General features: G+C 40.4%; 1 protein-coding gene across 1 annotated transcript in view; it reads right to left on the bottom strand.

The window, feature by feature from the left end:
* Positions 1-17,541, bottom strand: part of LOC114558152 (mucin-5AC-like) — a 31,411-nt gene extending 13,870 nt beyond the window's left edge. The window contains 24 exon segments of the mRNA XM_028581937.1: positions 228-467; positions 581-760; positions 882-992; positions 1,252-1,390; positions 2,455-2,606; positions 2,783-2,883; positions 4,258-4,310; positions 5,190-5,445; positions 6,643-6,769; positions 6,884-6,978; positions 7,058-7,222; positions 8,132-8,269; positions 10,124-10,193; positions 10,603-10,713; positions 11,897-12,035; positions 12,757-12,874; positions 13,008-13,133; positions 13,839-14,067; positions 14,587-14,693; positions 14,777-14,867; positions 15,188-15,302; positions 16,896-17,157; positions 17,282-17,335; positions 17,481-17,541. Coding sequence (XP_028437738.1) covers positions 228-467; positions 581-760; positions 882-992; positions 1,252-1,390; positions 2,455-2,606; positions 2,783-2,883; positions 4,258-4,310; positions 5,190-5,445; positions 6,643-6,769; positions 6,884-6,978; positions 7,058-7,222; positions 8,132-8,269; positions 10,124-10,193; positions 10,603-10,713; positions 11,897-12,035; positions 12,757-12,874; positions 13,008-13,133; positions 13,839-14,067; positions 14,587-14,693; positions 14,777-14,867; positions 15,188-15,302; positions 16,896-17,157; positions 17,282-17,335; positions 17,481-17,541 — 3,240 coding nt within the window.
* Positions 17,542-21,544: the final 4,003 nt, after the last annotated feature.

The following is a 21,544-nucleotide window of genomic DNA, read 5'->3' as shown; positions in this document are numbered from 1 at the left end:
GCATTGCAAATAATTATCAAATGATATACAGTGATATATAATAACTTAACATTGTGAAAGGGGGCATGATAAATGATTTTGAATGCAGTGCATTTTCTTGTGATGGAGTATTTCTATAATGTGTCATTGCTCCTTTAACTTAAAGAGTCTTTTTTTTTTGTTTTTTTGTTTTTCAAGCTGGACCCTATTATTAGTTGAACATGGTCTCCACTTCAACAACAACCTACAATGGAGTGGCAGGGAGAGAAGACGTCACTCTGGATAATGCTGCACTGTTTCTGGGCCCACGCCTGTCTGTATGGGTTGGCTGTGCAGGGGCTGGTGAGGCTGTGAGCATCGGGGCAGCTCGGTGAATCCTTCCAGCTGTTCCCAAACACCAGTGGGTTGACCACCACTGCATGGGACCTTGTGGTGAAGTCATTATTTGCATTGTCATCATAGTTGCCACACAGCCCACACACACGACCCTGAAAAAGAGTTCCTTGCATTATGTTGGTCAACTTCAATATCAAAACAAAGATTGTCTTTTGTTGTCCGAACAGAACAATTGTAGTCACCTCCTGTCACATATTCCAGTTACCTTATATTTTGGGCTGAGCTTGATGAACAAGGTGGTCTTCCTGTCCCACATGAAAATGAGTCCATTGTTGGCTCCAATGACCAGGTAGATGCCCATAGTGCTGTAACTGAATGGAACTGTTTCTTCATTTCCACTTGAAAGCAGCTGGTAGCTTCCCTCTGCTAGAATCAGTTCTGCACTCTAAAAAAATGAACAAAAATTTATTGTTGGTTAATTTTATACACGCACTGCTATTTTCACTCATCTCAACATCTCAGGAAACTGAAGTTGTTTTTTGAAACATTTTATATTGACTGTTTACCCCCAGGAAGATCTTGATGCTCTTGGAGCAGGTGGTTCCTGTGGTTCCACAGGGAACATTCTCAGTGAGCACTCTGAAGGTTCCATTACTCTGAGCACTGCCACAGTAGTCCTGACACACGCACACACACACACACACACACACACACACACACACACACACACACACACACACACACACACACACACACACACACACAAACAATGTTTACATTTCATATGCTTATTGTCTGTCTCTGCTTGCATGCAACATCCAAGAGTATGGCATCCCTTTGATTTTGTGCAGCAAACCAGACCTTTTGTAGGACAAGGTAAGAGATAATGATTTTGGTTTTATTATTTGTTATTTAGTATTATGTGTGCATGTATACCTGAGCGAGAATGTATTCACAGTTGCCATCAAAGGTGAAGCGCTTCTGATCAAAAGTCATGTAGTGTCCATCACCATAGACGGAGCAGGTTCCATCACACTGGTTGGTAGTGCAGTGCCACTTCCTGTCTTTACAAGTGCTGTAAACAGATACTGATTAGATGGCATCACGCTTATAATAAAACACATTTTGTTAACAGTGGTCCCAAGTGAAGCCACATGTGCAAAACTTTAACTACAGTCTGCATTACCAACAGCCAGAACTAAACAGTTCACATCACCTGCACAACTCATTCACAGCAACACAACTCTTCACACATGTCAAAACATGTCCTCACTGAGAGAACAGGCTCAGTGCAGCATCAAAAACCAAAAACTCAGTTTAAATAAAGAGCAATCCTCATTTTCTTTGAATGAATAACACACACTAAACACACTGGTCAAGTGTCATCAGAAAACACACGTCTCCTCCTCCTTCTCCTCCTCCTCCTGATCTGAGCCACTCTTGCCCCTCCACCAAAACTATCTTAGCATCTGTATATATATATATATATATATATAAAACCAATGTATAAATTATAAACTTGTCACATTTGAACAAAGTTCCAAACATTTATACCTGTAACAACAAGACACATGCTTAGGTTTGCCCTTAAATTACAACCACAGTTTTTAGTTTTTTAACCTTTATTTATCCAGGTAAGTCAATTGAGCAGCTTCCACTGGAGACCTGTTTCTACATTCCTGCCTGGAGCTGCCCAGCTTAAGGGCCTTGCTCGAGGGCACCTCAGTGGTGGTAATGAGGGAGGGGACAAGCGCTGCTCTTTTACTTTCCCCACCCAGATTTAAATGAGCCAGGTTGAAATCCATTCTGTTTTGAATGTGTGGTTAACATTTTTGACAGCAGTGTGTTAGCATTTAAACAAAGTGCTGTAAATGGTGGTTAAAGTCATGGGATAAGTGTGTTAGCTTTTGAAAACTGTGTTCAAGTAATGAAAAAGGAACTAGAGTTTGGTCCACATGAACTGCTGCTGTTCAGACTATGGCTAGAGTTTTGCATGTAGCTTTAGTTGTCGTTTAGCAATAAAAAAAAAAAACATGTCAGTCACAGATAAAGGTGTAAGCAAAAGAATCAAGTACCTGCCGAATATTTCTAGCTTTACCGTTACAGCGTTTCACTCCACTTGGGTTTACAGTAACTTACCAGGTGTTGCAGTCCACCTTGGTGGTCTCTCCAGGCTGGTAGGAGACACCGTTGTGAACACAAGGACAGGCCTCTGGCTTAATGCAGCCTCCTTTACCATCAGACACCGTCCCAGATGGACACATACAGCCGGAGACACACTCTGTGGCCATCTGCAGAAGAGATCAAATGTACAGTCCACAGTCATATGTTTCTTTTCTGCACCAGCAGAGAAAATATTTAACCTACCTCAGAGCTCAGGTTATCCAAATATTTGACCTAGACATAATCTTACAATCTGTATTTGTATAGATAAATGTTCCTTTATGTTGGGCAAAAGGTGACTCACACAGGCCATGTCTAATGTGTTGCAGCTCTTCTCACACTCCGTTCCTTTTGCAACGGGGTCATTAGCAGAGCAGTTGAAGGCCACCATGGGAGGAGCACAGGCTGCTGAGAAGAGATATATCTGAAATTACTTTCATGTACTTCTAAAATGAATCTTGTTCACACGCATACACAGCCTGAGAATTACGATGATGCATGAGAGTCAGCAGCTCTTTTGTTTTTGTTCCGTCAATTTCTCAATTCCTTTTTTATTTCTGGGATACCAGAGGAATAATCAAAGCCTTCAGAGGAGCATATTTGCCGTAAAGTGAGGTAAACATACCCCCTGGCAGCAAAAAACACCACAGCTTTTGGAGGCTAAAGGCAGAAGCATGTGAAAAAAAACTGATTGTCTAATGTAAAACTAAAGCATAAGCCTATTTGATGTGATTCAATGGTTGTAAAACAGTTCATGGGTGAATCATTTTTATTCTTTACAAAATTTCACCCCAGAATATCAAAACCTTTTTAAAAGGAACACATTAGTTTGAACTGGTATTCACCTTGATTTAATGTCCCCGTGCAATGCTGTCTCCTGTTCTAAGAGGGCACTGATCCCTACAGGTTACTTCAAATGAGTTCCCCTTATAACAGAAAGTGCTTCCAGTAAAGAAAGTAGAACAAACGGGAGAACGTGTAGTAGTATTTTATTCTGTGCCAAGTCTCTAAGATACAAATCGGTAAATTCAAGTTTGTCCTGCAGGTCAATTTCCTTAGGAATTTTGTATTATTGTAGTTTTATTGTATTTTCATCAATTTTGTCTGCGTGTTACAGTAAATACTAAGCTGACGCCAACACATCTAAAGCTCCCGTTGTATCTGTTTGTTTGACCAGTACAGAAATATAAAAATAACCGTTGAAGGTTTTAGAGGCAGCTACATGTTGGAACAGCTGGGCACAGTAACTGTGTGCAGCACAAATTAGTTTTTTGTACAGATTTAACAAATGATGTTGGTAGTGCATTAAACCAGCAAAGCTAGCGTTTCCTCCTGCCTCCAGTTTTTAACCACGTCCTGACTCCAGCTCTGAACTTAACACATATACATGAGATCATTATCCTTTTACTGTAAACATCTCACTTTCAGAGAAAGTAAATTAACACATCTAAATTCAGATAAAAATCCCAGATTGCATTTTCAAATATAAAAATTGTTGAAATGACGCAGCCAATTATTTTAGCTATGCGAGCAGCCAACTACAGTCCAAGGCTGTCCATCTAGATTTGTCTTTAAAATAGAGATTACTGTCAGCTCAAATCTGTTAAGGCCTGCTCTTTCCTAGTCCAAAACATTCATAGACACAAATTCCAGTAACGGAGTCCAGCTGGTGAATACCAACTGTATTGCCATTTGAGTTTATAAAGTACAATCATGAGGTAATGTAGCACTTACTTTTAGGCTATTATATATCAGATGATTCTGTATTATGAAACTTACTTGGCTGTATAGTAAACTCTCCAATGCAGCTGAGTTTGCCCTCCTCACAGGTGCTAGTGGAGAAATATTTAAAAAGATTGTTAATATGCATACATATAAAACCTTGCAGGAAACTTTCAGTACATCACAAATAGGTCAAATAACATATATTCACTTGTTTTTCTAAAGGCCCTTATTCCAACTGTGAACAAAAGGAGTGGAAGATTCAAAGCCTGCGGGTCACTCTTAAATTGATTGGCAGGTATCTGATAACAGTCAGTGCGTTTACATGCACAGCAGGAAGCTGGTTTAGTGGCTAAACGGGTTATGCCAGTTCTCCCCGTAAACATGAGTGTGGAATAATAATAGTATAACGCCAGTAAATCTTCCGGTGTGTGGCTGTGGCTCAGGTGATAGAGCAGTCGTCTACCAATCGAAAGGTCAGACTGCCCTTGGGCAAGACATTGAACCTTGAATCATCCCTATGCTGCACCATCAGTGGGTGAATGGAAGTCGCTTTGGATGAAAGCACCAGCTAAATGAAGTGTAAAAAGTGTAATGTTTCTTTGTCCCTCCAGAACTGGGTCTTCTTGATAGTACTTGCCATGGCAAAGTCCTCAGTGGGTTTAGACACTTAATACACACACAAATACCCCAGTTACCAAAGGAGCTAGGTCTGTTAACCAAATATAATTGGGTTTTTAAACTGCATGGAAACGCACCGAGGGACTACAACGAGTCAGTAATTGCAATTATGATCGGTTTAGAAACACACAAAATGCCTTTTAATGTATGAGTCAAACTCTTCATTTTCTATATATTAATATAGGCCTACTTCATTACAACATTATGGTTTGGGGCTTTAAAAATAAGATATGAGGTGTAACATTTAAACCTACCAAATTCCATATACTGTACATCACTGCAATAACACAATAAAAAAAATGTCCTACCACATGACCCCATCCTTGTTGATGACCTGTCCGGGAGGCACCACTGAGCCTTTGTGATAACAAGGACAAGCCTGAGATGGGACACACTTCCCAGTGTCATCCAGATAGGTTCCCTCTACACAGATACAGCCGTCGATTGGCGGGAAAGAGAAGTGACAGCTGGGGTCTGTGGTGCTGATGCAGCGGCAGGTGCGACCGCTGGACGTGATGTTGTAGGAGTAGACCATGCTGCTGGGGCACCAGCTAGCATATTTCCCTTAGGGAGTCAGAGCGCAGAATCAGTCAAGAACCGTTGCACAATCCTGCCACATGAAGATGTTAAAAGGACCATTCCATTGTTATTGTGCTACAATTTTACAGCAAAATGTTGTTTGATAGTCTTGCTGTAGTGTTATAGGTTGTTGAATTTGTTTTTCTTACTCTTCAGGCAGCTACTGGTTTTAGTTAGGGGCCTCAGAGTGTTAGAACTCTATTGCTTTTGGTTGGCTGCCATCTTGTGCCCTATACGCTAGTGTCAGGGCAATAAAACCATTGTTGGGAAAGAAATGTCAGCAAAAAGAGATTCGTTGAGAGACTTTCTACTGCTGGGCTTGTCTCAACTCATACTTTATTGTATTACTATCTTCATGGAGTGTAGTGTCCTCTGTAGACAAATGGACAATGGTCCCAACTACATGTCACACACAGTGGGAGTTCAGATGGTACAAGGGTAGCCATGATAAGGGACCATTAACATGGTTCCATGGCGACATACCGCTCCCCAGTGGACTCTCAGAGTAATAGCATTCTTGCAGTGTTGCGACCTCTCTGCCTATGCCAAGATTGTCTTTTATCTGTGGAGCTTTTCAACCCTCTCTATTCTCTGTCTCCCCATCTGTAGTAATAACGGTGTCCTCCATAGCACAGTGATTAGATGAACTCTTACATAATGCTCTGGTTAATGGTTCAACTCCTGTTTGGTAGAGATATTTTTATCATAGTGTTTCAACATTTGAACATTGTAAACTGGTTGTGCTGCCAACGCTGGAATCGAACACTGCAGAAAGTCTTATTGCTTTATTTATAATCAAACAGTGAGCTTATACTCCACAACACTATATTACATTTCATCTACTGTTAGTTGCTGGTCTTATTGTTTCACTTGCTTTTAATATGCTTGTTTTTGTGTTGGCTTTATTGCTTCACTTTTTAAAAATGTTTTTATTTTGCTGGGTTTACTGTAAAGTGTCTTTGAGTACTATGAAAAGTGCTATATAAATGAAATGTATTATTATTATTATTATTATTATTACACTCAAAGCGGGCTACTCAACACTGTATCAACCTACTAAAGCACAGGTTTCAAAGCACAGCAAGATGTTTCTACAAGGCAAAAACAAATGTATCATGGTCTCACATTGCTTCCATACAAAAAGAATACCAAAGGTGTGATTTGGCTCTTCTTATTACTCACCACAGATGGTCGACCTCCAGCCGGTGAGCTGGATTCCTGCAGCTGCACAGGCATGGACATAGGAGGAGACTGCAGCACACATACAGTCCTCACTTTTCTCACAGTTACAGCTGTCATACATGCAGTTCTGTGAGGAGACAAAATAAAAAAAGCGGTGTAGTGTGAGGTAATGTCACAGGTCTGAACAGTGGTCCAGGTGCAATCCACAGAAATATGTCAAATCTGTAGCTATGAGTCTCACCTCCTTGTACGAGTCAGGGCTGATCTCTGAGTGACAGGAGGCAAACACTCCCTGAGGGTCACTCAGCATGGAGCACCAGTGCTGGGCGTACTTCTCTGTTATTGACAAACCCAGACCAAAGTTAATCATTCTGAAGAACCTACAGTGATTACAGAGAATCAAAATGAGGCCTACCATTATCCAGACTAAGACTGCAGGGGTTCTCAAAGTTGCTCTTAACATCAGGGCAACCAGCATGTGTCTTCCAGCTGTTGACAAAACCAGGTGCTGTGGCATCTGGAACGCCACTGAGCTTTAGAAAGTCATCAGCTTGGTTACCGTTGAAGTTCCCACACAGACCTGCAGGCAGACAAGCGTAACAATGCCAACACATAAGCAGCACATTGGATTTATTCTGTGGATACTCTTTCCCCACAGGGCAGAATAATCCTAACTTGGCTTCATCATCTTTTTGTCTTTCTATAGCTTTCTTCTTCTTTCATACCAAAACAGACTGATAAGCAGACCCAAACAGAAGCTCCTGATTTTTCAGCAGTGATCCAGAATGAAAAAGTAATGTTTCTGCCTGGGTGGAGATGTATTAACATTCTGAGCTTTAATTATTTTTATTTTTTTAATCAGCGGAAAATGTTGTGTCTGCAGATTTCGTGTAGCCCTGCTGATAATTGAATATGAACCAATATTGCCAATTGTGCTTGGGATTTGCAACTTTCACTTGCATGCAGTTCTTTCATTAATTACGGCAAATCATGAAGTCCGTCAATGACATATTTAAGATCAATAAAAATAATCAAAACGTTGTACAGTTTGGCAGAACCTCTGAAGAAGTAACTTTTCTATATGGTTTGAAAATTGATCAAACCTTGAAAATAGGTATACATGGAATATTACACACATCTGTTGGTCTAGGGTAGCTATTACCGCTTCAAACATTTACTAAGCACTTCTGGCTCCATGAAGCAAAGGAATACTAAAAAAGATACTGCATCAAGGCAACCAGTACTACATCGTTGGATAACTTGTATTTATGCCACAATAGCTTTCTCACACTTATGTTTGATGAATATTTACGTGTTTTTGTTGAAATACTCACTTTCTTTTACAATTTAACAAGCATACATGATATGCTTAACATATTTGCAACAACCAATTGGGATCAATAACGCCATCACTGATTGAGTTCTGTGGGATGCTTTCAATAAGTCTTTCATGTCTGAGGGCACATACAGATCTTTTTTATACACATACCACAGGTCTTGGCCTGGTAATCACTGGTCACTTTGACGTAGAGCTGCATGACTGGCTGGAGCTGCACCTCCATCAGAACACCAACAGACGTTTGCACCAGCAGGTAGTAAGAGGACCCTCTGAAGGCGGAGATCCCAGCTAGGGGTTAAGAGAAAAGTTGAGGATGGGATTTGGGGTTTGATAAAAGAGTGGAAGGGTGGAGACAATGAAATACTTTTCATCAGACAGGAAAACAGTTCACAGCTAAGCATATTAAAAGTGAAATATCAAATTTTCTGCAAACTGTGTTCTTAGCCAGGCAAGAGGCAAATCAAATAATGCTAGATATGCAGTTAAGATGGTGAAGTTGTTGGGGAGGATTATGTGGAAACAGCCACTGGATGTTTATCAGCTGCTGTAGAGGTTGGATAATGATTCTCATGAAATGTGAATTACTGAGCTCATGCTGTTTATATCCATGCCTGGAATTACATATACACATAGTGCCAATCTCTCTTAGTGCCATTTCCATGTTTATTTTACACATGGCAGTCATTGTCCCAGTTAACTCTAATATTGATCTGTGGCAGTGACCTCACATGGACGCAAGAGGTCACCAGCCACTCCTTTTCATCAGCCAGCAATGGGATAGATAGGATAAAGAGTCTAATAAGACACACACTTAAACACCCTCTTCCTACACCCTGGCCAACCAGTAGGTGTTGCTGGTGCAACAGCAAGGTCATTGATCCAGCCACAGCCACAGGCAATGATGTTCACTGATTACTGTCAGGAATTAAACCGCACAGCTCCTTTCATGGTTTTTGTCCATGCACCACCCCATACCCATGATCGTGTCTAGATGGTAACCCAAGATTTGCAAAAGTCTTGCAAGGTGGTTGAGGAAGGTATTGGTTATAATAATGCCTCGAATGGTTAAGGTTAGGATAGGTCGTCAGGCAGCGACTCTCGTGAGTTTTCTCTCCAGTGGCTCCCTGTGGCTTTGACAAAAAATTATATGGAAATTAATAATGTTTATTTTCCTTGTTGTAGGCCTAAAGGGATTTTTACATTTTTCCTTTTCATAACATTATAGTCAACTAAAATGTGCGTCATAGCCTACTTATGTCTACGGCCCGGCGCCTAATCCATGGTTTTTAGTTTCCATAGACTAGCTATGGATTCCAAATCCTAAAAAAGTTATATTAAAAGATGTTTCCAGAACAAGCACACAGCATTTGCTGAAAAGTATTCAGCTGGGGTGGAGGGAAAGAAAGCGATTTTGGAACTGCTGCAGAGAGCAGAGCAGAGCAAATGCACTTTTAAGAATTGGATCAAATCTCAAAACTCCACTACTGCAGCTAGTTTTTTGGCAGCTCAGGAGATAGTAAGGCGTGTAAAGCTGTTCACGGTCGGTAATTTCCATCAAAGAATCGTTCATTAAAATATTAAAGCATCTATTCTTAGATAATGCTCATTTAGACCTATTACTAATGTTAATAGCCTAATTTAGACTAAATAGAGTCCTTCAAATATGTTTTGCGGCTCCATGTCCAAAAATGACACTTTTGATTGTAAAGCAGTGGCTGCAACCACAATGTTATATATATTATCTTTAATAATGTATTAAATTAATATTAATTAATAAAGTAATTTATATTTTATTTACAGTATTTCACTTTACAGAATTCAGAAACTATGGAATATAGAAACCAGCTGTAAATGTTTATTATAAAAATGTACATGAGGACGGCATTATTTAAGAGAGAGAGATGTAAGAGACAAAAAGGAAGAGATCAGATTTCTTTGGGTCTTACAATGAAACCTTTAGGAACTGAGAAGCCTCAGATGAAGAGAAATGTGTTTATTCACTCCTCGTTCACTCATTCAGCTTAACTGTTTGTGGTATACATTACACAGAGGAATATTCTGTAGCTTATAATGTGGCTATCTCTTTCTTCATACAGACAGAGCAAGTCTAAGGTGAGTAGTGTACAGAGGAGTGTCTCTCACCAGCAGAGAAGGGTAACTGAGCGTAGATGCCATTCACAAAAACCTTGCCATTGGACTGGATTTTGATCACCTTCATATGAAAGGAGACGAGATGTTATTATTTAAAACTTTACAATCTGAGTGTGTTCTATGATTAAAAAGAAAATCAACAAATCCTGATTTCACTGCTTTAAAGTGCCCACATTAGGAAAAAAATCACTTTTTCTGGGATTTGGGGTGTTAATTTGTGTCTCTGGTGCTTCCACACGCATACAAACTTTTGAAAAAAAAACATCCATGCTGTTTTGAGTGAGATGATTCAGGATCATCCATAAAACATATCTGCTACCTTCGAGAATTATACTCTGATAAGACTGAATAATACAGAATTTTCCAATTAAAAAAGGCAAAAAAACTGTGTGTGTGTGTGTGTGTGTGTGTGTGTGTGTGTGTGTGTGTGTGTGTGTGTGTGTGTGTGTGTGTGTGTGTGTAATCCTCACATTAGCCCCTCCAGACAAACCCAAGGTAACAGACTTGAGGCAGGTCTCACTCTCAGTCAGTCCACACTGCTCCAGTTCTCCTTGTACCACAAACTGGGATCCACTGCAGTCCTAAACATACAAACATACAAGACTATTGAACTACTGCTGAACTGAAATGGCATACCTGCAGATAACAGTGTAAAGGGTTAAGAATACCAGTAGATGTAGCAGTGGATGTATCACTCCCATTTTTATTTTTTAAATCTAAGTGTGTTCTATGTATTCTTTTTTTACATTGAACTGGTTATCTATGGACACAGAGAGCTCATGTGTTGGGCAGGGCTGGAGCGGGGGTGGCTTCTAATCTAATATAGTTAAGTTAATGTTCTTCTGTTGGCCTAATAGTCAGTTCAGATAGTATTGAATACCACATTTACTCTGCATTTCTGGGGATCTTTGAAGTAAAATTGTCTGATGTAACAAAACATTTTTTTTAAGTTAGTTTACGCCAAATTCCTACCATACCTACATTATGTAACCTGAAAACAGTGACATCAGACAATTTTTTCTTCTTTTCAGGGGGCATGAGTGAAAATGAGTCATCGTCAACATTGTGTTCTGGTTTGAGAATAATGAACACAGGTGAAATAGGATGAAGGCTCTACAGAATGACTTTCTTCGTGGCAACTATCATGTACATGTTACAGATCTTAGGCCCTGTGTGGGACTGTTAATATACTAACTGTGTGGGCGGAGGGGATCAGAACAGAATACATAGCAGGGAACTATGAGATATCAGTATTGCATGCTAACTCTGTATTCTTTAACAAAAACAATATTTGTTTTAAAAGCAGTAGAAACTTAAGGTTAAATCCATAATCACTTGACTAAGTGATTTTTGTTGGTGTCACAAAATGACACCTTAAGAAAACAATATAAACTTATTGTTATGTTCAACAAACATTTTGTATTATAACTTACTTGCTATTAAAACATGCCAATCAGTTGTAAAGTGATACCAGTTTTCAAGCCTTGATCTTAGTTGATTGCATTTGTGTCACATATTAGATTTCCCCTTTTCAATTTTAAATGAACTGATTTATTATATGGGATGGTACAGAGATGATATTCATACCTCTACTCCCTTTTTTTCCATACACTAATCACAACCTTCTATTATTAATAGCTTTGACTGGTTTGAGGTTGATGGCTAGTCTAGGTAGGTGTTACCAGGACAGAGGTGTGTGTGTGTGTGTATGTGTGTGTGTGTGTGTGTGTGTGATATAACAGCACAGGTGATGATGTGTATTACCTTAGCCAGCACATAGGAGCAGTCCCCATGGAAGGTGTAGACTTTGTCATCGAAGGTGTCGATGTGGGCTCCTCCCTCCACAGAGCAGGTACCTGGACAGTCCTCCTCCGTACACGTCCACCGGCCACTTGCACACACACTGTCAGCACACACACAAACAAATGAATCTTGAAGCAACATTATGTTACTATTTAAACTTAAATTACAGCTTCAAAATCATTTTGATGCTACACTGACTTGTAATGAGGAGAACCGTGCCTCTGTCATTCCCCCACTGCGCCCTGGAACGCCTGTTCTAGCACTATGTATGACCTCATGGGAGAAGTGCTTAACCAAAATCAGTGGCAGTACGACACTGCTACATTTCAATCGTCCTATAATAATTTGGGTTGCAAGTCAAGGATCCCCAAAAATGGTGAGGAAATGTCGTCTTTAATACTCTCTGAATTGACTATTAGGCCAACCGAAAAACTGAAACTGGATCATATCTTATGGAGAAAATGTTTTTTTTTTGGTTTTGCCTCTGATGTCCTTCAGCTGTTCTGCCTCAACTCCGGGTTATCTACAGAGTTGACTTTTTACCAAAAACATCCACTTCAGTCGCCAGGAGCAGCGCCGGTTAACGTTGCTACTCTCCTTTGCAGCTGAATGGACGTATTTGCATGCATACATGGCACTGAGACAATGAATGGGACAAAGAAAACTCATTTGCACGCCAATATTCACTCACATGCACTTATAATCCCACTAAGGCACGTAGGTCCACCGTATCCATCCTGTCATACATGTAAAATATGTGTAATTCTGTGGAGTGTTCTGTTACATGCAGGCAGGCTGACATGCTGTAGCCTTTATCATACCATTTTTTGCAGTTACTGGAGTAGGACTCCCCCGGTCCATATATCTTGCTGTTGTAGCTGCAGGAGCACTCGTTTAATCGGACACAACCCGTTCCGTTTAAATCATCCAGCACAGTGCCTAAAAGTGATCAAAGAATTACTGCACTATAAGAGGTGTGTGTGTGTGTGTGTGTGTGTGTGTGTGTGTGTGTGTGTGTGTGTGTGTGTGTGTGTGTGTGCGTGCGTGCGTGCGTGCCATGACTATGCTGTACCTGCAGGGCAGAAGCATCCATCAGTACAGTGGTGATCACAGGTGTGGCTGGCCTCTGGGTTGGAGCAGGTATCAGCACAGGGACTCCCACACTCCTTGTGCTCCATTTTGTTGGGACATGACTTCCCTGTGATTACAGCAGGTTTATTTTTCAGTACTTGACTTATCTTCCCTCTCGGATTCAAATTCTGAACATTTGTCCACACAAACTACCCTATCGTAGCCCGGTTCCAGCCCCTCAATGGCTACACACCTCCCAGAACTCCTAAGCTTTGAGAAGGGGTGGGGTTGACCTCATGTGATACATTAATCAGCTCATTCACTCTGACCTCAGTGTTTGCTTAATGAGGGACTGGTCTGTGTAAGTGAATGTGAGATAAATAGGATTAATACATAAGGGTACAAAACAAATTCAATAGATACTGCATTTTTCCAGACTCCCGGAGTCTTCCAGGTGCAACATTTCACTGGAATTGTTAAAAACAATAACTTTCTTAATTGTGTGATGCTGTTACCTATACATTATATTCTGTATCTGCTTGCTTAAAAATGTAATATATGACCAAAATATCACCCTAACCCAAGACCAAGGGTACACCATTCGGACAGTCTCCTCCTAATACTGACCATTGTTCTCGATCAGCTTTCTCAAATACCTCCTGACTGAAAATGATGTCAGAGTGACCCTGATTTTTGGTCTTTGGATGTTTTGAGTCAGTAAACCCATGTGCCTGAGATATTATGTTTGGGCAAAAGCCCAGAGTCAGACAGGGCAGACAACCTCTCCTTCCCATGGTCTATTACGTAGGCAGTGTCTAATGAGTGTACTCACAGCAGAGGTCTTTGGTTCTCCAGTTTAGGGGTTTGCCACCCGCATGTCCACACTGTCTGGAGAACTCTGACACAGTGTTGCACAGGCAGAAGGGGTCAACGTGTTCATTCATGCCATTATCACAGTTACAGAGGTCTGCAACACAGGCAGAAGTAAAGGAGGCAACGTCCAGCAGACTGTGACAGCTGTTGAAGGCTGGCCCTGTAAGGATCTGCTCACACAGAGGTTTCTGCAGTACAGACACACAGACAGACAGACAGGCCGACAGACAGACAGACAGACAGACAGGAATGGAACCAGAGGAAAAGACAAGAAGAGAGCAAGTTATTAGGCATGCAAAGCGAAGAAGATGCAACATTTCTGCATCAAGTCTGTCAAATTTATAACAAAGGCCACATATATATTATCCACACCAGTATACAAGGACACCTTACAGTTAAAACAAGCAAAAATACAATTAAAAAGGCAAATATAAGTACATTAAAACAAACACATTGCACACAATGTGTTTTGGTGAGTAACACTGAATGTAAACCTACGTCATAAAGCCCCTTTAGTTTGCTGACTCTGTATTATGTTATGTAGCTGATGGGGCGCAGCACGTGTGGCAATGGTGGTTACCATTTCTGAGGGATTATTACTGTGGTTGCTCCCATGCTGTGTTTCACTTCTCGTCTTTGCACTGGTTGGACTTTGAGCATTGGTAGAACTTTTTTTTTTCCATTTTGGTTTCTTGGTGAAGCCTTACCATGTTGTTGCAGCTTTGTGTTGATTCCAGCGGGTACTCAGAGCAGCTTTCAGTTGGACCATCCATTTTCCAGAAGTTAGCAAAATCCATGGGGGATATTTTTACACCTGTGTGGATAATAATGAAGAAACATGTCAGTTTTGTGCCCATGCCTATACTGACAGAATTGTTAAAGTGGGTCAAAGTGTACCATGGCTGAAGAACTCATCATAAAGCTGGACCCCATTGAAGTCTCCACAAAGACCGCAGGTGTGGTTCTTGTACTTAAGGTCTAGTTCCACCTGGGAGGACAAAACCAACAATTTAAGCAGGAGCTCGACTCTGCAGCACAGCCTTAGATACACTCGCCAACTTTACCACAGTTTCCACTGTTTCCAAATGGTCATTCTGATCACAAAAATTGGATCTTGGAAAAACTTGGAAATTCAAAGTATACATATATGTAAATATGCCTTAAATCATATCCTCAGTCAGCTATATTGTGGTGAAACCCACCAATTGTTAACATTACAAAGCATGAATATAACCCTGTTATACTTAAAATACAGTATTTGTAAGAATAATGGTCATAACAGGCTTTACTATGTAGCTACAATCCTACCATAAAAGCGTCCTTCTCATTCCAGATAGCAACTAAACCCAGCTTTGCTTTGATTTTGATGTAGGTGGGGGTTTTCTCAATGAGCACTCCTGCTTGACTGAATGGTAGGGTGGCTCTGCGAAAACAAAAAGAAGTTGTTATTTTGGCCATTATTAGGGCCTGAGCGATGACAGTGGAGAAGGCCCTATTGAAACTGAAGGAATTATTATTCCTTCTTTTTCGGCAAATGAATTGGCTTTTTGAGGGGCTTAACATATTCAAAAACTCACCAAAATTGGCAGTCACAACAAGTCTGGTGAAAATGTACGTATTTTAATGGTTTTGGGAATAGGCACACAAAAATGGCTCGCTAGCGCCCCCTACAAAATAAAAAAAGTGGAGGCCCTGCAGTACATTTAACGTAGACTAACAAAATGTGGTACACACCCTTAACGCAACAGGCAGTCTGCCATTTTGAATTGAAAGTTCGAAATAAGTGTGATTTTGGCCATTTCCACATGTCGTACTTTAACGAACTCCTCCTAGAGATTTCATCTGATCAACTTCAAATTTGGTCTGTGCCATCTTAAGACGTTAAAGATGAAAAGTTGTTAAAAGAAAAACTTTTCATCGTAGGGTGTGGCCGTGGCGTGGCGGCCATTTTGTGTATTTCGCCATCGAAACAGGAAGTGGGTGTAACTTGAGCGTACATTGTCCAATTGGCTCGAAACTTTTCAGGATTCATAAGAGTCCAACCCTTACGAGAAATTGTCGTAAAAAGTCTTGGCGGCCCCTAGTTGCAACAGGAAGTAGGCCCAAAACTATAAGTGCTATACTTTAACAAACTTCTCCTACAGATCTCATCCGATGGACTTCAAATTTGGTCTGTACCATCTCAACACCTTGAAGATGAAAAGTTATTAAAAGCAAAACTTTTTGTCAGACGGTGTGGGTGTGGCATGGCGGCCAGTTTGAGTGATAGTCACAACATATCATGGACTGAAGTGAGCAATATAAAACAGTCATCAAGTATGACAATATGAAATGTATAGTCACATTCAAATTTAGAATAATAAATAATAATGTTCACTTTTGGGCTGGCTGCCTGCACATACTGAGGCAGTTGCTATGGAACGCAGCGCAGGTAGCTTTAGCCTACACCGGCAGCTACCACAGACTATTTATTTTGCTTAATGCTAAAGAAAGGCACACAATAACACAAACACATTAACCGATCAAGACAGCAGTAGACCAGCAACTAACTGATCAAGGCAGTGGTAGAAAGAGCAATGCTCATTTTCTGCTAGGTAAAATTACAGTTTTTTTCAATGGAGTCTGGTGGCTTTGAAGAAAGCATAGACAACGGCTTCAGTTTTCTGTCGGAAAGGGCTGTCTAACAGCAAGCTTAAACAGTGAAAATATTGTATATAGCGTACACTTAAAGGGATACTTTGCCGAATTTCAAATAGCTCTGTGTCATGGCACCAGCTATCAGTACATTAGTCTGTTTTTTTTGTTTTGTTTTTTTTTTATGATACTTATTGTGCGAAGGAATTCGAATCATAGGTGTTGTATATGGTTATTATATCACGGCTATGAACCAATTAGATTACTTAATTTGAGCTACCCGTTTTATAATATTAAATATGACCCATATGTACCATCCAGTATGAATCTCTACTTTGTGCAGGCAGAGTGGAAAGGGTTAGGGTTTTTAGCAAAAACTTACGGTTTTCCATCGATAACCACTGAGCCCTCAGAGAGCTCCACTACTGAACCCTCCAGCTTCATAATGATGTTTTTGATGGTGTGATGGTTGCCAGCCTCCTGTCGTCTTATCTGAATGTTGAAGTCGTTGTAACTGCTCCTGCATGAAGAGGTCAGGACGTAGTTGCAAGTCGAGTGCAACTGGAAAACATCTCCATCAAAGGTCTTGAAGTGGAAGTTACCCCATGTACTGCAAACCTGGCCATTGTGGATGGGACTCACACCTACAAAAAAAACAGATCAGACATAACAATACAACAGCAGCCGTGTTTTACCCAGGTATTTACCTACAATAATACATTGTCACACATAAGAAAATAATTTACAGTTATTAACCAACAAACTCACCTGTTAGTTTTTCTGGAATCTGGGAGGAGAAGGTGTTCACAGCAGACTTTGCCTCTGTTGAAAAAAGTAAGCGTTATTTGTCAAGTAATCAATAATAATTAAACACAATAAGGCTGTAGCACATGAGTAAACATGTTAAAAGTTAACGGTCCAATTTGTTATATTTTTCTGGCTGCCTAATGGAAATTAATATATGTACCGCTGTGCCAAGCAGCTATGATGGCAGACAGGGTCAGCCACAGCAGCCACTCGTTTGCCATAACCATTTGCTGATCCACAGAAACTCTGAGGAAGATAGGAGGGCAGCCCAGCTCTTTATAGCAGGGGGCAAGGTCTTAATTTGGCAGGTGAGGGAGTGGCAATCACATATCCCTGGTTCACTCCCAGTTAAACAACTAATATGAAGGGTGAGGTCACAGAGCATGCAAACAGATGTTCACCCATAAATCTGTGATTGAAACAAAAGCAAGCTCACAAAATAGTTAACACCACAAGCACGATTATACAGACCCTAAGAGACATGCAGCTGGTACACCACAGAAACCAGTAGGAAAGCGACATAAATAGACGATATAGGGTACCCAACGCAACGAGAAACCTTTTAAGAGATCTTTTAGGGTGAGGCTACTGGTTCAATTAGCAGTGTATGCTATTTGCACCCCTGTGCATTTATTGGCATATTGATCACACATGTAATTAAAACAAAAACAAAAAACTACTGGGAAAATGTGGAAATCTCTCAACATTTTGCCTTATGACATCATGAGCTGCTAAGCTCTGCGGTGCCCTGCAATGTCATGCAGCGTCCTGCTGAACCCTGCAGCTTCCTGCTACGGCCATCCATGCTCTGCTGGGCCACGCTACATCCTGGAACGCCCTGCAGCGCCCTGATATGACATGAACTACTACGACTACCATTTGATGTCACTGTTCCATTATTAATTTGACTATTATCGCCACTGTTCATCATATACCCAACCGGCCCCGTCAGACACCGCCTACCAAGAGCCTGGGTCTGTCCGAGGTTTCTTCCCAAGAGGGAGTTTTTCCTCGCCACTGTCGCACTGCTTGCTCTTGAGGGAATTACTGTAATTGTTGGGGCTTTGTAAATTATAGAGTGTGGTCTAGACCTACTCTATCTGTAAAGTGTCTCGAGATAACTCGTGTTATGAATTGATACTATAAATAAAATAAAATTGAATTAAATCATAATACTGCGCTAATAACACAGACTGTATCTTTAACCGTTGCCGCAGCAACAGAGGGTGTATTTCATATTAACATCTTTATTTGTATTCACATCTATTCTTTACTTAAGTAATTATAATTTCGCATAAATTAGTGTTTTTATATGTATGTCACTTTGGATAAAAGCGTCTGAATCAATAAATCAAATCAATATTTTGTGTCAGTGTGTTTTGTTAATTTCGTTAGTGAATAGCTGGTTTAAGGCCTCTCTGCATCCTGCACCAATGACCGGGTTCTATTTTACAATATCTCTTACTTAGTGACTGAGGCTTTTTTTTACAATGTCTATTTAAGAGATGTTCTAATTATTTTCATGCTCTTATCTCAGCTGTTTGGCCCACTTATTTCTTTTATTAATTGATTGTTTTATGTCATGTATTCTAACACATGGCAGAGAAAGTCTTAGGTCTTAAGTGTATCCATGTCTGTAAGGCCAAACGAAAATTTCCACCGAGTGGACAATAAAGATATTTAATCTGCTAGTGTGGAATCCATGTCCACACAATGATGGCCAAATTAACGGAATTTAATGCGGAACATGCATTCTTTCTAATGTCATTTGGTGGGACTGAAACCGGAAATGGTAGGTATGTATTAGGGATTGCCATTTTAAGAAATTTTCATATTCACATTAAATTATTATAGACTACACAAGTAAGGTCAGCACTGAGGTTTTGATGACATCTTTAAGGACAGTGGGATCATGGGAGTTGTCTTTATTTTTAAACAACCACCATTGTCGATGAAAATCTGACGTGACTCAGGCAGAAATAATGTTCATGGTGAGTTCATGTATTAAAGTTTTATTCATGTTTTAATATTTTGAATTGTCACCTGCCGCCTTAGTTTTGTGTTTTCCTTTACATAAATAAAGACAGAAGGCTCTAGAGTGCAGAAATCTCCAGTTGCCTCTCTGTTAGCTGTGCAGAATTTCTTTCTATTTCACAAATATTTTTGTTGTTCAGGTGACATAACCATTGGTTTACCTGTGGCAATGACCAGTGAAAAGGAAAATAAAGGTTCTGTCTTCTCAGGCTCAGACATGCAGGATACAGCTTGTTCAGTGTTCAAGTAGGAAACACCCACTACTACCAAATCTGATTCAGACCTGTGGGAATAATAGATCACTTCTATGAATTTTGACACTTTTGACTCAAGCGATTAAATCTTAAACCTATTCAAGGTGTGTTCAGATATCTGAGAGATTAACAATGTTGTCTTTTGTTTTCTTATCACCAGCTGTCATCCTTAACAATAGCAAGACTTAATAGTGAGTCAATACAAATGGAAAGCAGAGATTACTTCAATTCACCTCAATTCATTATAGCTCCATTAGTATTGTTTTACTGCACCCAAATGAGATTAAGTGGCTGGATGAAGAGGGCCTGCTGTTTACCGCACAGCAGCATAGGTGTGGCCCTGCCTTCTACACAGCAACACTAATCAGCAATTGTTGTTGTTTCATAAGAGGTTCAGCAAATCACACCCACAACACAGTTCATTAGATCAGATCAGATCAGATTCAACTTTATTGTTACTGCAGAGAACAGGTACTGAGACTACGAACTCAACCAGAAGTGCAAAAAGCAGTAAAGTGTAGCGTTATGTATAGAATAATATGTTTTACTAATATCTGATTGGTTGGTTTGGCCCTATAAAACATGGAGACACAGCTAGGGAGCGGGTAATTTTTGTGATCAGTAAACTTCATTACTGTACACAGTTGACCTGTAGTTTTTGGTATTAGCTAGCTTTTTGAGTGACTCCATGAGTTGCGTTGAATGCTTGTGTACTGTGGTGGCACAGTTGGGCATTGACCACATCATCTTTGCCTTTATCCCAACAGCTATAGCTCTTGGAGGGTAAAGCCTATATTTATAGAATCTGGGATTACAGGACGTAACCAACATTTCCCCTGCTTCTCGCCTTTCCCATCTGCAGTGTGTAGAGCACTGCTGTGTCCTGTCGGTGTTTCTGTTTGACTGACAACCACATGCAGCAACAGGATAAAGCTTTGCATTTACACAAAAATCAGCAATGCGGCACCTTCCCGCAGGGTTGTGCGGAGATGTGCTGAGGTGTGCTGTGAAACAATCAGAAAATAACATGTTTTCCTCTGATTTGCAGCTTTGTTCTTGCGAGAGCAGCTCTCCCTCTGTTCATTCAAGTATGGGTTTTTACCCTTATTTTGCCCAAAGTTTCACTTTTAGCAGTTTGATAAAAGAAAAAAGTAGCCAGGGTTTTAGTCCTGTTTTGAAGGTGATATCCCATAAATGATGTGAGGATGAGGGCCAGGTGTATGGACACGTGACTGGGGAAAGGCAGGAGGGAGTCAGGTCTACTGCTGGCCAGGAGGTTTGAAATGAGAGCAGAGTCAGAACTGGGGAAAAGCATGGAGGATGAGAAAAAATATGTAGAAACAAAGTAAGTGGATGCTAGTCTTGCATTGCCAGACCTTCCTTCACAGCACTGCAGAGGAGAAAAACGTGCTCTGGTTTATTGGCATTTCTTCAAACCAATCAGAATTGTCTTCGGCGGTGCTAAGCACCGCACAGAGCAACGGTGCCTCTGCAAAATAGCCTCGGGAAGAAACTTGTTTTGGTGGAACGTGTACAGTCAAAGGTTGTTTTAGTCGTGCAACAGAAAACTCAGATTTGACAGATAGTCTAGCTAACTGTCTGGATTTACCCTGCAGAGATCTGAGGAGCAGTTAACCATAGTCCTCACAAATCGACTGGAGTTTAAAATGCCAACACAAAGAAAGAGGAAGGCAATGGACACCTGAACAATCCCGGAAGTGCAACGTCGTGGATATAGACTAAGTAGATGCTAAACTTGACAAATTGCGGTGAATGACAAGACAAATAATTTAGTTTTAAGAAATTCCTTGTATTAGCCCATTGGCATATTTCTTTTGTCTCATAACATCTACTATGTCTAATAGTCGCTGAGGGGCTTTGAAAAGAGCCAAAAAAACATAACCTGTATCTTTAGTAGTAACCATGGACTTGTATG

Source organism: Perca flavescens, chromosome 7, assembly GCF_004354835.1.
Source record: "Perca flavescens isolate YP-PL-M2 chromosome 7, PFLA_1.0, whole genome shotgun sequence".
Lineage (NCBI taxonomy): Eukaryota > Metazoa > Chordata > Actinopteri > Perciformes > Percidae > Perca > Perca flavescens.
The sequence above is the reverse complement of the archived record's forward strand: the minus strand, read 5'-3'. Positions and strand labels throughout refer to the sequence as shown.